This window comes from Trichomonas vaginalis, chromosome II (genome assembly GCF_026262505.1).
Source record: "Trichomonas vaginalis G3 chromosome II, whole genome shotgun sequence".
Classification (NCBI taxonomy): Eukaryota; Parabasalia; order Trichomonadida; family Trichomonadidae; genus Trichomonas; species Trichomonas vaginalis.
The window spans coordinates 2,324,831-2,342,691 of NC_067204.1; the positions used below are offsets into that span (position 1 = coordinate 2,324,831).

At 32.7% G+C, this 17,861-nt stretch overlaps 2 protein-coding genes across 2 annotated transcripts; both read right to left on the reverse strand.

Moving 5' to 3' along the window:
- Positions 1 to 561: 561 nt before the first annotated feature.
- TVAGG3_0471590 (protein of unknown function, DUF4106 family) lies at positions 562 to 1,151 on the reverse strand (the record flags this gene model as incomplete). Its single annotated transcript, XM_051235523.1, has 1 exon — positions 562 to 1,151. A coding segment is annotated over one exon (590 nt), but the record flags the coding sequence as incomplete, so codon positions are not given.
- A 1,170-nt stretch (positions 1,152 to 2,321) lies between these two features.
- On the reverse strand, positions 2,322 to 2,648 carry TVAGG3_0471600 (uncharacterized protein; the record flags this gene model as incomplete). Its single annotated transcript, XM_001297596.1, has 1 exon — positions 2,322 to 2,648. The coding sequence occupies one exon, from the start codon at positions 2,646 to 2,648 to the stop codon at positions 2,322 to 2,324; it is 327 nt and encodes a 108-aa protein (XP_001297597.1).
- Positions 2,649 to 17,861: the final 15,213 nt, after the last annotated feature.

Here is a 17,861-nt window from a genome sequence, read left to right on the forward strand (position 1 = left end):
ATATGTTCCATCTGCAGCATAATGTCCTACCTGACTTTTCGTTTTTAAGAAAGCATTTACTAGGTCTGTTTTGGTCTGTTGTAACTCTTTTTCTTGACTTTCCACAACAGTTGCTCTAACGGCGTCATAGGCACTTTGAACTGCCTGTCTCGTTGCTGCATCTGTTATTTTCGTCATATTTTGTGCTACTTCTCTTAACTCGTTGTCGAAACCTTCAGACTTCAGTTTCTTTCCAGATGAGAAGTCGTTCACTAGTTTCACCTTACTATGAAGAGCTTCGAAGGCGTTCTTAAAGTCAGCATTCATTAAAGCTTCATTTGAACTGTCTTCATCCGCTTGTATTTTTGTCCTTATTGACCCTATAAGTTGGGCTGCTTTGGCGTTGGCTTGGGCATCTAACCAGTCATTATTAGCTTTTATATATTCTGCGCTTTTCATTGCCTTTTGCATGGCTGCGTCGTTATTTTACTTTCTTGTGCTAAGTTTTCATACTGTACGGTTTGGTTTTGCAACTGTAAAAGTTTTTCTGCCTTTACATTTGCTTCAACTTCTTTTTTATACTCATCGCTATCCATATATGTCTTCAGGGCTTTTTGTTTTATCTCTTCATCTTTCAGTACTTTATATTGAGTAGTATGGTTTTTCAAATTTATAACATCTTGTTCCATTTTTGCTACTTCTGCTGCTTTTTCTGACACTTTTTTCGCATATTCCTCTGTACTTAGTTCTTTCAGTTGTTCTTCTTTCTTCTTTTTCTCTACGTTTAACTCATTGAGTTTCTTTGTGTGTCTGTCATATTCTAGTTTCTTTTCGTTTTCACTTATTTGTTTCTGTATGTCTATGTTTGACTTTTTGACATCTGTTATTTGATTTTTGAGTGAACTCAAATTCATTTGACTTTGAGGGTTATAAGCTGTTCCGTCTGCAGCTCCACCATAGCCTGCCATTTTCGCTAAAAGTGCCGCTCTTAAACCTCCACTCTGTGCACCAATAACTCGGTTTAAAAGCATAGGGTTGCTTGACATTTGTTGCAACATAGTGGGGTCATTCATAATTTGTTGTTGCAACTGTTGTTGTGGTGTCAGTTTTACTATGGGATGTTTCAATGCTCCCTTCCTCTTACGTATATTCTTACGTAGCTTACGTGGCATTTTAAGTGAAGTAAAAAACGGTTTTTGACAGATGTTTATATGGCACTTTTTGTTCAGCACAAAAAACTACTCGGTCAACGTGTTGTCAGTTTTGTAAAATAACCGTCCTATCTCATTCTATAAGGGGGAAAGGCTTCTCAAAGTATACTTCCTTGGAACGCCTGTAACTTTTCCTGTAGCGATGATAGACCCTTACTTGTCCGGACAAAGTTATACTATTTTGAGTGCTCTACAAAAAAGTCAACGGCTGGTCGGCTGGGGTTCGGTCCTCCTCTTGGGTCTTGGGCAAAATTTCTTAGGGGCTAGAAGGGGCGCAGCCCCTGGAAGCCCCACTACCTTTTTTTTTATGTCAAAAAATGAGATTACATCGCTTTCAACAAATCTATTAGATAATATACAATACGCAATTTGCTGTGTTAATGTTCTGATCAGAAAATGTAATTGGCAAATTTCATCTCAAATGAATATCACTGCAGAAATCATTATAGCTTCCAAAATTAATACTCGGTGCTTATTTGTGAATTTTCCAGATTGTAAAAGTCCATATGTTGTATTACTATTCGTGTTCAGCGTTTTATTACTACTCCCATATGCATTCTTTGGAATTAGGATAATTAGACGTAATAAATTATCACATTTAGTGGCGAATGATCACAGTATAACATTTTGTCTCATTACAATTTATGCAAATTCAGTGATTTTAATTTTAAATTTAACAAATGAATTGAAAAGAATGACTTTTTCTGTTCTTTCAATCATTCAATTTGAATTTTGCAATATTGGATTTCTCATTAAATAGCTATTAAAAACAACAAGCAATTTAACTTACATTCAAATTTATTTGTGTTATATTCAATCTTCTCAAAACTTATAATTTTCGGCTATAGCATGATTATATGCTATATAATATAATAAACCTATAATAGTATCATTCTTTCAATTATTTGAAGAGAAAACCGAAAAAATCTATTTTCGGTCTATAACAATGTAGTTAGTATACTTATCTCGTGTACTGTGGCACTGCGTTCCACCTTACCCATTATATGTGAATTTGACACTTTACAAAACCGTTAACGTAAATTTTACAACACAAACACAAACACCAACTTAACCTTAAATATTTATAAAGCCGCCAACCACTTCACCTTACTACTGTAAAAATAAACGTTCTCACTTACAAAAGTATTGCAACTCTTCCCATTGCTGTGCTTCACACAATAGTTCATATTCTTCAGTATCGCTGCTGTCGCTCCAATCGTCAGAGTCAAAATCACTGTCAAAATAAATGTTAGTAAGTTTTGACAAAGCTAATGAAACACGTTTACCGTTTGTATCGTATGCTTGTATAAACTTTCCATTCTTCATTCCTTCATAAACGCTCAAACTAACTTTACCCTTTCTCCCTCGTATCTGATAGAATGTATTTTCACGAGGAACGAAGAACAAATTCTTGAACTCATGACCGTTGTAGTTTGTTATCTCAATAGTTTTCGTCATTTACATCCAAATAAACTTAAAAAATAATTTTAAAAATAAACTTAAAAATTAATGATATCACCACTCCCACACGTATGAAAACATAGCACAAAAATAAATTTAGGTGAAGTGGTGAGATCTCACCTCTTTTTTCACCTGTTTTTTCACCCTGTTGAATTCATTGCTTTATAACTCTCTTCCTTGATTTCTTCATTTTTCATCATTGACTTTATCCAACTCTTCTAACTTCTTCTTAAGTTCAGCAATGTTGTCCTCATGAAGTTTAATCTTTCTCAAAATTCCTTCTCTATCTAATGGTTGCTTTATCTTTCTAAACTGAACTCTACCATCCTTCATAGTATGAATGTAAAAACCTTCTGGAATAGTTCCTGATTTAATGTATTCTACCAAAAACTTTGTTTCATTGCTTCAGTGACTTTAGTCGTCATTTCAATCAAAGGTGAAGCTAGCACAGCGATAATGGATTTCATGACTTTTAGTATTTCATGCAATCTTAACAGATAGCCTTACAAGTACTTCCAGTGTCCCTAGCTGTCCCTCCTTTTTATATAACTCCATGACATTTATAATCTCGCGAAACTTAACAGGTAGCATAACAGATTAAAATCAGATGAGGTTTTGAACCAAAATTTCTAAGCAACGTTGTCAAGGATTTTGAGGAACTAGGGACAGAGTGTGGCAAAGTCCAAGATTTAATTTATCTTCATCTGTTTCATCAACTATCTCATCTAATATGCCAATATTTTATTCATAACTCGTGGCAAACTCACTAACTTTCGTTATGTTCATCTGCATGCTTCATCTGATAGAAAGTATGACTTTCATTAATTCTGTGAGATAATGAAAACTACTAGGGACAGAGACCATGGCAAAGTTTATGACTTTCATTATTTCCAGAACTTAATGAAAACTACTAGGGACAGAGACCATGGCAAAGTTCATGATTTAATTTATTCTCTCACTAACAACAACCACAAACTCCAACACTAACAACAACCACAAACTCCAACACTAACGACAAAAATAAATGTCCTCACTTCTTAACAAAGTAATATGTGCTTCTTACACCACCATAGCTCAAACGTTTCTTTTCAAACATCGATTGAAACTTATTTTGAGCCATTGGCTTTAGTCTCTTTTTCTTCAAATACGCCAAGAAATCTTCTTCACATCTTTTCACTTCATAGCCTTCTTTAAACTCCTCCTTGTTAAGTTCTATGAAATCCTTTATAACATTCTTTGTTGCAATGGCTTCTTCACGAACGACATCGTGAACTATTTCATCACTGTTCTCATGTATGACCTCCTCACTGTTCTCATGTATGACCTCCTTATTGCATGAACTATTTCATCACTGTTCTCATGTATGACCTCCTTACTGTTCTCATGAACTATTTCATCATTGCATTCATGTATGACCTCCTCACTGTTCTCATGAACTATTTCATCATTGCATTCATGTATGACCTCCTTATTGCATGAACTATTTCATCACTATTCTCATGAACGTACATGTTTTGTCATGATTTCTTCATCGTAATGAACGTACATGTTTTGTCAAGGTTTCATCGTATATGTTTTGTCATGACTTCTTCGTATATGATTTGTCATGACTTCTTCGTATATGTTTTGTCAAGACTTCTTCGTCAAGATTTCATCGTAAATGATTTGTCATGACTTCTTCGTCAAGATTTCATCGTCAATGATTTGTCATGACTTCTTCATCGTATATGCTTTGTCAAGACTTCTTCGTCAAAACTTCATCGTCAATGATTTGTCATGACTTCTTCGTCAAAACTTCATCGTCAATGATTTGTCATGACTTCTTCATCGTAAATGATTTGTCATGACCTCTTCATCGTAAATGTTTTGTCAAGGTTTCTTCGTATATGTTTTGTCATGACTTCATCGTATATGTTTTGTCAAGACTTCTTCGTCAAAACTTCATCGTATATGTTTTGTCATGATTTCATCGTAAATGATTTGTCATGACTTCTTCATCGTCAATGATTTGTCATGACTTCATCGTATATGTTTTGTCATGACCTCTTCATCGTAAATGTTTTGTCAAAACTTCTTCGTACATGTTTTGTCATGACTTCTTCGTATATGTTTTGTCATGATTTCATCGTATATGTTTTGTCATGATTTCATCGTATATGTTTTGTCATGACTTCATCGTAAATGATTTGTCAAAACTTCTTCGTAAATGTTTTATCATGATTTCATCGTAAATGTTTTGTCATGATTTCATCGTAAATGTTTTGTCATGATTTCATCGAAACTAAACATAAATGATTTGTCATGACTTCTTCGTATATGTTTTGTCAAGACTTCATCGTATATGATTTGTCATGACTTCATCGTAAATGATTTGTCAAAACTTCATCGTAAATGTTTTGTCAAGACTTTGTCATGACTTCATCGTAAATGATTTGTCATGATTTCATCGTAAATGTTTTGTCATGATTTCATCGTAAATGTTTTGTCATGATTTCATCATAAATGTTTTGTCATGATTTCATGGAACTTAAACGTAAATGTTTTGTCATGATTTCATCGTAAATGTTTTGTCATGATTTCATCGTAAATGTTTTGTCATGATTTCATCGTAAATGTTTTGTCATGACCTCATGGAACTTAAACGTAAATGTTTTGTTATGACCTCATCGTAATGAGTGTAAATGACCCAAAAATAATGTTTATGTTAGAATGTTAGATCTAACACCTTTTCTAACATGTTTTCTAACATGACCTCATGGAACTTAAACGTAAATGTTTTGTTATGACCTCATGGAACTTAAACGTAAATGTTTTGTCATGACTTCATCGTAAATGTTTTGTTATGACTTCTTCATCGTAAATGTTTTGTCAAGACTTCTTCGTATATGTTTTGTCATGATTTCATCGTATATGTTTTGTCAAACATGAACGTATATGTTTTGTCATGATTTCATCGTATATGTTTTGTCATGACTTCTTCGTATATGTTTTGTCATGACCTCATCGTAAATGTTTTGTCATGACCTCATCGTAAATGTTTTGTTATGATTTCATGGAACTTAAACGTATATGTTTTGTCAAAACTTCTTCGTACATGTTTTGTCATGATTTCTTCATCGTAAATGTTTTGTGAAGAATATAACAACCGCCTGAATTCCGGCGGTTGCTTTTTATACAAAATTCATGCAGGAAATTCTTGAGTTTTGGTTGAAAGAATACGGTCAAGCCAAAAGTGGCTCGACCTCAAAACAAGCATTTTATGAGCTTACAAAGGGTGTTATGAATGAATTCAAAGGTATTTGCATACATCCTGACCTCGTTCATTTTGTTGTTGAATTCAGCAAAAATAATGTTTAGGGTAGATGGTTTTTAGGTGTCACTACGTCACCATGTGTCACTCGGTTAATGAACTTCTCTGAAAAAATGAGACAACATGACATTTTGACAACAACACAGGAAATAAATGTTTACGTATATGTTTTGTCATGACTTCTTCGTACATGTTTTGTCATGATTTCTTCATCGTAAATGTTTTGTCAAACATGAACGTAAATGATTTGTCATGACTTCTTCGTATATGTTTTGTTATGACCTCATGGAACTTAAACGTAAATGTTTTGTCATGACTTCATCGTAAATGTTTTGTCATGACTTCATCGTAAATGTTTTGTCAAGATTTCATCGTAAATGTTTTGTCAAGACTTCTTCGTATATGTTTTGTCAAACATGAACGTATATGTTTTGTCATGACTTCTTCATCGTAAATGTTTTGTCATGACTTCATCGTAATGAGTGTAAATGATTTCATATAATTGCTTACCTCGGAAAACCGAGAGAAGAGATTCCATATGAAAATCGCAAGAATTTGGCTCCTGGTTTGAAATATTATTATGTTCATAGATTTCATCGTATATGTTTTGTCAAACATGAACGTATATGTTTTGTCATGATTTCTTCATCGTAATGAGTGTAAATGACCCAAAAATATATTTTAGGTGAAGTGGTGAGATCTCACCTCTTTTCTCACCTAATTTTTCACCCTCAGCCGCTAAGCGGCGAGACCCAAAGGGTCTTGAATTTGTCAAAACTTCATCGTAAATGATTTGTCAAGACTTCATCGTATATGTTTTGTCATGATTTCATCGTAAATGATTTGTCAAACATGAGTGTAAATGTTTTGTCATGACTTCTTCATCGTAAATGATTTGTCAAAACTTCTTCGTAAATGTTTTGTCATGACTTCTTCGTAAATGTTTTGTCATGACTTCTTCATCGTAAATGTTTTGTCAAAACTTCTTCGTATATGTTTTGTCATGACTTCTTCGTATATGTTTTGTCATGATTTCATCGTATATGTTTTGTCATGATTTCATCGTATATGTTTTGTCATGACTTCATCGTAAATGATTTGTCAAAACTTCTTCGTAAATGTTTTATCATGATTTCATCGTAAATGTTTTGTCATGATTTCATCGTAAATGTTTTGTCATGATTTCATCGAAACTAAACATAAATGATTTGTCATGACTTCTTCGTATATGTTTTGTCAAGACTTCATCGTATATGATTTGTCATGACTTCATCGTAAATGATTTGTCAAAACTTCATCGTAAATGTTTTGTCAAGACTTTGTCATGACTTCATCGTAAATGATTTGTCATGATTTCATCGTAAATGTTTTGTCATGATTTCATCGTAAATGTTTTGTCATGATTTCATCATAAATGTTTTGTCATGATTTCATGGAACTTAAACGTAAATGTTTTGTCATGATTTCATCGTAAATGTTTTGTCATGATTTCATCGTAAATGTTTTGTCATGATTTCATCGTAAATGTTTTGTCATGACCTCATGGAACTTAAACGTAAATGTTTTGTCATGACCTCATGGAACTTAAACGTAAATGTTTTGTTATGACCTCATCGTAATGAGTGTAAATGACCCAAAAATAATGTTTATGTTAGAATGTTAGATCTAACACCTTTTCTAACATGTTTTCTAACATGACCTCATGGAACTTAAACGTAAATGTTTTGGTATGACCTCATGGAACTTAAACGTAAATGTTTTGTCATGACTTCATCGTAAATGTTTTGTCATGACTTCATCGTAAATGTTTTGTCAAGATTTCATCGTAAATGTTTTGTCAAGACTTCTTCGTATATGTTTTGTCAAACATGAACGTATATGTTTTGTCATGACTTCTTCATCGTAAATGTTTTGTCATGACTTCATCGTAATGAGTGTAAATGATTTCATATAATTGCTTACCTCGGAAAACCGAGAGAAGAGATTCCATATGAAAATCGCAAGAATTTGGCTCCTGGTTTGAAATATTATTATGTTCATAGATTTCATCGTATATGTTTTGTCAAACATGAACGTATATGTTTTGTCATGATTTCTTCATCGTAATGAGTGTAAATGACCCAAAAATATATTTTAGGTGAAGTGGTGAGATCTCACCTCTTTTCTCACCTAATTTTCACCCTCAGCCGCTAAGCGGCGAGACCCAAAGGGTCTTGAATTTGTCAAAACTTCATCGTAAATGATTTGTCAAGACTTCATCGTATATGTTTTGTCATGATTTCATCGTAAATGATTTGTCAAACATGATGTAAATGTTTTGTCATGACTTCTTCATCCGTAAATGATTGTCAAACTTCTTCGTAAATGTTTTGTCATGACTTCTTCGTAAATGTTTTGTCATGACTTCTTCATCGTAAATGTTTTGTCACTTCTTCGATGTTTTGTCAGACTTCATCGTATATGTTTTGTCATGATTTTCATCGTAAATGTTTGTCATGACATCGTAAATGTTTTGTCATGACTTCATCGTAAATGATTTGTCAAAACTTCTTCGTAAATGTTTTGTCATGACTTCTTCGTAAATGTTTTGTCATGACTTCCATCGTAAATGTTTTGTCACTTCATCGTATATGTTTTGTCATGACTTCATCGTATATGTTTTGTCATGATTTCATCGTATATGTTTTGTCATGACTTCATCGTAAATGATTTGTCAAAACTTCTTCGTAAATGTTTTGTCAAATTTGTCATGATTTCATCGTAAATGTTTTGTCATGATTTCATCGTAAATTTTTGTCATGATTTTCATCGTAAATGTTTTTCATGACTTCATCGTATATGATTTGTCATGATTTCATTGATTTGAACTCATCGTAAATGTTTTGTCAAAAAAACTTCATCGTAAAATGATTTGTCATGATTTCATCGTAAATGTTTTGTCATGATTTCATCGTAAATGTTTTGTCATGATTTCATTTTAATCATAAATGTTTTGTCATGATTTCATGGAACTTAAACGTAAATGTTTTGTCATGATTTCATCGTAAATGTTTTGTCATGATTTCATCGTAAATGTTTTGTCATGATTTCATCGTAAATGTTTTGTCATGACCTCATGGAACTTAAACGTAAATGTTTTGTCATGACCTCATGGAACTTAAACGTAAATGTTTTGTTATGACCTCATCGTAATGAGTGTAAATGACCCAAAAATAATGTTTATGTTAGAATGTTAGATCTAACACCTTTTCTAACATGTTTTCTAACATGACCTCATGGAACTTAAACGTAAATGTTTTGGTATGACCTCATGGAACTTAAACGTAAATGTTTTGTCATGACTTCATCGTAAATGTTTTGTCATGACTTCATCGTAAATGTTTTGTCAAGATTTCATCGTAAATGTTTTGTCAAGACTTCTTCGTATATGTTTTGTCAAACATGAACGTATATGTTTTGTCATGACTTCTTCATCGTAAATGTTTTGTCATGACTTCATCGTAATGAGTGTAAATGATTTCATATAATTGCTTACCTCGGAAAACCGAGAGAAGAGATTCCATATGAAAATCGCAAGAATTTGGCTCCTGGTTTGAAATATTATTATGTTCATAGATTTCATCGTATATGTTTTGTCAAACATGAACGTATATGTTTTGTCATGATTTCTTCATCGTAATGAGTGTAAATGACCCAAAAATATATTTTAGGTGAAGTGGTGAGATCTCACCTCTTTTCTCACCTAATTTTTCACCCTCAGCCGCTAAGCGGCGAGACCCAAAGGGTCTTGAATTTGTCAAAACTTCATCGTAAATGATTTGTCAAGACTTCATCGTATATGTTTTGTCATGATTTCATCGTAAATGATTTGTCAAACATGAGTGTAAATGTTTTGTCATGACTTCTTCATCGTAAATGATTTGTCAAAACTTCTTCGTAAATGTTTTGTCATGACTTCTTCGTAAATGTTTTGTCATGACTTCTTCATCGTAAATGTTTTGTCAAAACTTCTTCGTATATGTTTTGTCATGACTTCTTCATTGTAATGAGTGTAAATGAACCAAAATAATGTTTACGTTCATGTTTGACAACAACACAGGAAATAAATGTTTACGTATATGTTTTGTCATGACTTCTTCGTCAAAACTTCATCGTCAATGATTTGTCATGACTTCTTCGTAAATGTTTTGTCATGACTTCTTCGTATATGTTTTGTCAAGACTTCTTCGTCAAAACTTCATCGTCAATGATTTGTCATGACTTCATCGTCAAAACTTCATCGTATATTTTTGTCATGATTTCATCGTAAATGATTTGTCATGACTTCTTCATCGTAAATGTTTTGTCAAAACTTCTTCGTATATGTTTTGTCATGACTTCTTCATCGTAATGAGCGTACATGTTTTGTCATGACTTCATCGTAAATGAATTTTCATGACTTCATCGTAAATGATTTGTCATGACTTCATCGTAAATGATTTGTCAAGACTTCTTCGTCAAAACTTCATCGTCAATGATTTGTCATGACTTCATCGTCAAAACTTCTTCGTATATGTTTTGTCATGATTTCATCGTATATGTTTTGTCATGACCTCTTCGTATATGTTTTGTCATGATTTCATCGTATATGTTTTGTCATGACCTCTTCGTATATGTTTTGTCATGACCTCTTCGTATATGTTTTGTCAAGACCTCATCGTATATGTTTTGTCATGATTTCTTCATCGTAATGAGCGTAAATCAGACAAAAATATATTTTAGGTGAAGTGGTGAGATCTCACCTCTTTTCTCACCTCTTTTCTCACCTCAGCCGCTAAGCGGCGAGACCCAAAGGGTCTTGAATTTTCATGATTTCTTCGTAAATGATTTGTCAAACATGAACGTAAATGTTTTGTCATGATTTCTTCATCGTAAATGTTTTGTCAAACATGAACGTACATGCTTTGTCAAGACTTCATCGTAAATGTTTTGTCAAACATGAACGTACATGCTTTGTCAAGACTTCATCGTACATGTTTTGTCATGACTTCTTCGTATATGTTTTGTCAAACATGAACGTAAATGTTTTGTCAAACATGAACGTACATGATTTGTCATGATTTCTTCGTAAATGTTTTGTCAAACATGAACGTAAATGTTTTGTCAAACATGAACGTACATGTTTTGTCATGATTTCTTCGTAAATGTTTTGTCATGATTTCATCGTTTATGTTTTGTCATGATTTTATCGTACATGTTTTGTCATGATTTCTTCATTGTATATGTTTTGTCAAACATGAACGTACATGTTTTGTCAAAACTTCTTCGTATATGTTTTGTCATGATTTTATCGTAAATGTTTTGTCATGATTTCTTCGTAAATGTTTTGTCATGATTTCTTCTTCGTAAATGTTTTGTCAAACATGAACGTACATGTTTTGTCAAAACTTCTTCGTATATGTTTTGTCATGATTTTATCGTAAATGTTTTGTCATGATTTCTTCGTATATGTTTTGTCATGATTTCTTCGTATATGTTTTGTCATGATTTCTTCGTATATGTTTTGTCATGATTTCTTCATCGTAATGAACGTAAATGACCCAAAAATAATGTTTAGGGTAGATGGTTAGATCTAACCTCATTTCTACCCTCATTTCTACCCTCAGCCGCTAAGCGGCGAGACCCAAAGGGTCTTGAATTTTCATGATTTCTTCATCGTAATGAGCGTAAATGACCCAAAAATAATGTTTATGTTAGAATGTTAGATCTAACACTTTTTCTAACATGTTTTCTCACCTCAGCCGCTAAGCGGCGAGACCCAAAGGGTCTTGAATTTTCATGATTTCATCGTACATGTTTTGTCAAGACTTCTTCGTAAATGTTTTGTCAAACATGAACGTATATGTTTTGTCATGATTTCTTCGTAAATGATTTGTCAAGACTTCTTCATCGTAATGAGCGTAAATGACCCAAAAATAATGTTTATGTTAGAATGTTAGATCTAACACTTTTTCTAACATGTTTTCTCACCTCAGCCGCTAAGCGGCGAGACCCAAAGGGTCTTGAATTTTCATGATTTCTTCGTATATGTTTTGTCGAAACTTCATCGTAATGAGTGTACATGTTTTGTCAAGACTTCTTCATCGTATATGTTTTGTCATGATTTCTTCGTACATGTTTTGTCATGACTTCTTCATCGTAATGAACGTAAATGATTTGTCAAACATGAACGTAAATGTTTTGTCAAGACCTCTTCGTATATGTTTTGTCATGATTTCTTCATCGTAATGAGTGTAAATGATCCAAAAATAATGTTTATGTTAGAATGTTAGATCTAACACCTTTTCTAACATGTTTTCTAACATGGAGGATTTCATTAGATATAAATATTCTTCCTTCATTTCATTCTATACACAATTTACATCATAGACGATTTAATAGATATAATACTTTACTGTTTCATCTGATATAAACATTCTTCCTTCATTTCATTCTATACACAATTTACATCATAGACGATTTAATAGATATAATACTTTACTGTTTCATTAGATATACACATTCTTCCTTCATTTCATTCTATACACAATTTACATCATAGACGATTTAATAGATATAATACTTTACTGTTTCATTAGATATACACATTCTTCCTTCATTTCATTCTATACACAATTTACATCATAGACGATTTAATAGATATAATACTTTACTGTTTCATCTGATATAAACATTATTTGTTGAAAGTATCCTAAAATATTTGATGGACTTTAACTAAAATAATGTTTAGGAAGAATATTTATATCTAATGAAATCCTCCATGTTAGAAAACATGTTAGAAAAGGTGTTAGATCTAACATTCTAACATAAACATTATTTTTGGGTCATTTACGCTCATTACGATGAAGAAGTCATGACAAAACATATACGATGAAACCATGACAAATCATTTACGTTCATGTTTGACAAAACATTTACGAAGAAGTCTTGACAAAACATGTACGATGAAGTTTCGACAAAACATGTACGATGAAATCATGAAAATTCATGAGGTGAGAAAAGAGGTGAGAAAAGAGGTGAGATCTCACCACTTCACCTAAAATATATTTTTGTCTGATTTACGCTCATTACGATGAAGAAATCATGACAAAACATATACGAAGAGGTCTTGACAAAACATTTACGTTCATGTTTGACAAATCATTTACGTTCATTACGATGAAGAAGTCATGACAAAACATGTACGAAGAAATCATGACAAAACATATACGATGAAGAAGTCTTGACAAAACATGTACACTCATTACGATGAAGTTTCGACAAAACATATACGAAGAAATCATGAAAATTCAAGACCCTTTGGGTCTCGCCGCTTAGCGGCTGAGGTGAGAAAACATGTTAGAAAAAGTGTTAGATCTAACATTCTAACATAAACATTATTTTTGGGTCATTTACGCTCATTACGATGAAGAAGTCTTGACAAATCATTTACGAAGAAATCATGACAAAACATATACGTTCATGTTTGACAAAACATTTACGAAGAAGTCTTGACAAAACATGTACGATGAAATCATGAAAATTCAAGACCCTTTGGGTCTCGCCGCTTAGCGGCTGAGGTGAGAAAACATGTTAGAAAAAGTGTTAGATCTAACATTCTAACATAAACATTATTTTTGGGTCATTTACGCTCATTACGATGAAGAAATCATGAAAATTCAATGAGGGTAGAAATGAGGGTAGAAATGAGGTTAGATCTAACCATCTACCCTAAACATTATTTTTGGGTCATTTACGTTCATTACGATGAAGAAATCATGACAAAACATATACGAAGAAATCATGAAAAACATATACGAAGAAATCATGACAAAACATTTACGATAAAATCATGACAAAACATATACGAAGAAGTTTTGACAAAACATGTACGTTCATGTTTGACAAAACATTTACGAAGAAGAAATCATGACAAAACATTTACGAAGAAATCATGACAAAACATTTACGATAAAATCATGACAAAACATATACGAAGAAGTTTTGACAAAACATGTACGTTCATGTTTGACAAAACATATACAATGAAGAAATCATGACAAAACATGTACGATAAAATCATGACAAAACATAAACGATGAAATCATGACAAAACATTTACGAAGAAATCATGACAAAACATGTACGTTCATGTTTGACAAAACATTTACGTTCATGTTTGACAAAACATTTACGAAGAAATCATGACAAATCATGTACGTTCATGTTTGACAAAACATTTACGTTCATGTTTGACAAAACATATACGAGAAGTCATGACAAAACATGTACGATGAAGTCTTGACAAAGCATGTACGTTCATGTTTGACAAAACATTTACGATGAAGTCTTGACAAAGCATGTACGTTCATGTTTGACAAAACATTTACGATGAAGAAATCATGACAAAACATTTACGTTCATGTTTGACAAAACATTTACGTTCATGTTTGACAAATCATTTACGAAGAAATCATGAAAATTCAAGACCCTTTGGGTCTCGCCGCTTAGCGGCTGAGGTGAGAAAAGAGGTGAGAAAAGAGGTGAGATCTCACCACTTCACCTAAAATATATTTTTGTCTGATTTACGCTCATTACGATGAAGAAATCATGACAAAACATATACGATGAGGTCTTGACAAAACATATACGTTCATGTTTGACAAATCATTTACGTTCATTACGATGAAGAAGTCATGACAAAACATGTACGAAGAAATCATGACAAAACATATACGATGAAGAAGTCTTGACAAAACATGTACACTCATTACGATGAAGTTTCGACAAAACATATACGAAGAAATCATGAAAATTCAAGACCCTTTGGGTCTCGCCGCTTAGCGGCTGAGGTGAGAAAACATGTTAGAAAAAGTGTTAGATCTAACATTCTAACATAAACATTATTTTTGGGTCATTTACGCTCATTACGATGAAGAAGTCTTGACAAATCATTTACGAAGAAATCATGACAAAACATATACGTTCATGTTTGACAAAACATTTACGAAGAAGTCTTGACAAAACATGTACGATGAAATCATGAAAATTCAAGACCCTTTGGGTCTCGCCGCTTAGCGGCTGAGGTGAGAAAACATGTTAGAAAAAGTGTTAGATCTAACATTCTAACATAAACATTATTTTTGGGTCATTTACGCTCATTACGATGAAGAAATCATGAAAATTCAAGACCCTTTGGGTCTCGCCGCTTAGCGGCTGAGGGTAGAAATGAGGGTAGAAATGAGGTTAGATCTAACCATCTACCCTAAACATTATTTTTGGGTCATTTACGTTCATTACGATGAAGAAATCATGACAAAACATATACGAAGAAATCATGACAAAACATATACGAAGAAATCATGACAAAACATTTACGATAAAATCATGACAAAACATATACGAAGAAGTTTTGACAAAACATGTACGTTCATGTTTGACAAAACATTTACGAAGAAGAAATCATGACAAAACATTTACGAAGAAATCATGACAAAACATTTACGATAAAATCATGACAAAACATATACGAAGAAGTTTTGACAAAACATGTACGTTCATGTTTGACAAAACATATACAATGAAGAAATCATGACAAAACATGTACGATAAAATCATGACAAAACATAAACGATGAAATCATGACAAAACATTTACGAAGAAATCATGACAAAACATTTACGTTCATGTTTGACAAAACATTTACGAAGAAATCATGACAAATCATGTACGTTCATGTTTGACAAAACATTTACGTTCATGTTTGACAAAACATATACGAAGAAGTCATGACAAAACATGTACGATGAAGTCTTGACAAAGCATGTACGTTCATGTTTGACAAAACATTTACGATGAAGTCTTGACAAAGCATGTACGTTCATGTTTGACAAAACATTTACGATGAAGAAATCATGACAAAACATTTACGTTCATGTTTGACAAAACATTTACGTTCATGTTTGACAAATCATTTACGAAGAAATCATGAAAATTCAAGACCCTTTGGGTCTCGCCGCTTAGCGGCTGAGGTGAGAAAAGAGGTGAGAAAAGAGGTGAGATCTCACCACTTCACCTAAAATATATTTTTGTCTGATTTACGCTCATTACGATGAAGAAATCATGACAAAACATATACGATGAGGTCTTGACAAAACATATACGAAGAGGTCATGACAAAACATATACGAAGAGGTCATGACAAAACATATACGATGAAATCATGACAAAACATATACGAAGAGGTCATGACAAAACATATATGATGAAATCATGACAAAACATATACGAAGAAGTTTTGACGATGAAGTCATGACAAATCATTGACGATGAAGTTTTGACGAAGAAGTCTTGACAAATCATTTACGATGAAGTCATGACAAATCATTTACGATGAAGTCATGAAAATTCATTTACGATGAAGTCATGACAAAACATGTACGCTCATTACGATGAAGAAGTCATGACAAAACATATACGAAGAAGTTTTGACAAAACATTTACGATGAAGAAGTCATGACAAATCATTTACGATGAAATCATGACAAAACATATACGATGAAGTTTTGACGATGAAGTCATGACAAATCATTGACGATGAAGTTTTGACGAAGAAGTCTTGACAAAACATATACGAAGAAGTCATGACAAAACATTTACGAAGAAGTCATGACAAATCATTGACGATGAAGTTTTGACGAAGAAGTCATGACAAAACATATACGTAAACATTTATTTCCTGTGTTGTTGTCAAACATGAACGTAAACATTATTTTGGTTCATTTACACTCATTACAATGAAGAAGTCATGACAAAACATATACGAAGAAGTTTTGACAAAACATTTACGATGAAGAAGTCATGACAAAACATTTACGAAGAAGTCATGACAAAACATTTACGAAGAAGTTTTGACAAATCATTTACGATGAAGAAGTCATGACAAAACATTTACACTCATGTTTGACAAATCATTTACGATGAAATCATGACAAACATATACGATGAAGTCTTGACAAATCATTTACGATGAAGTTTTGACAAATTCAAGACCCTTTGGGTCTCGCCGCTTAGCGCTGAGGGTGAAAAATTAGGTGAGAAAACAGGTGAGATCTCACCTCTTCACCTAAAAATTATTTTTGGGTCATTTACACTCATTACGATGAAGAAATCATGACAAAACATATACGTTCATGTTTGACAAAACATATACGATGAAATCTATGAACATAATAATATTTCAAACCAGGAGCCAAATTCTTGCGATTTTCATATGGAATCTCTTCTCTCGGTTTTCCGAGGTAAGCAATTATATGAAATCATTTACACTCATTACGATGAAGTCATGACAAAACATTTACGATGAAGAAGTCATGACAAAACATATACGTTCATGTTTGACAAAACATATACGAAGAAGTCTTGACAAAACATTTACGATGAAATCTTGACAAAAACATTTACGATGAAGTCATGACAAAACATTTACGATGAAGTCATGACAAAATTTACGTTTAAGTTCCATGAGGTCATAACAAACATATACGAAGAAGTCATGACAAATCATTTACGTTCATGTTTGACAAAACATTTACGATGAAGAAATCATGACAAAACATGTACGAAGAAGTCATGACAAAACATATACGTAAACATTTATTTCCTGTGTTGTTGTCAAAATGTCATGTTGTCTCATTTTTTCAGAGAAGTTCATTAACGAGTGACACATGGTGACGTAGTGACACCTAAAACCATCTACCCTAAACATTATTTTTGCTGAATTCAACAACAAAATGAACGAGGTCAGGATGTATGCAAATACCTTTGAATTCATTCATAACACCCTTTGTAAGCTCATAAAATGCTTGTTTTGAGGTCGAGCC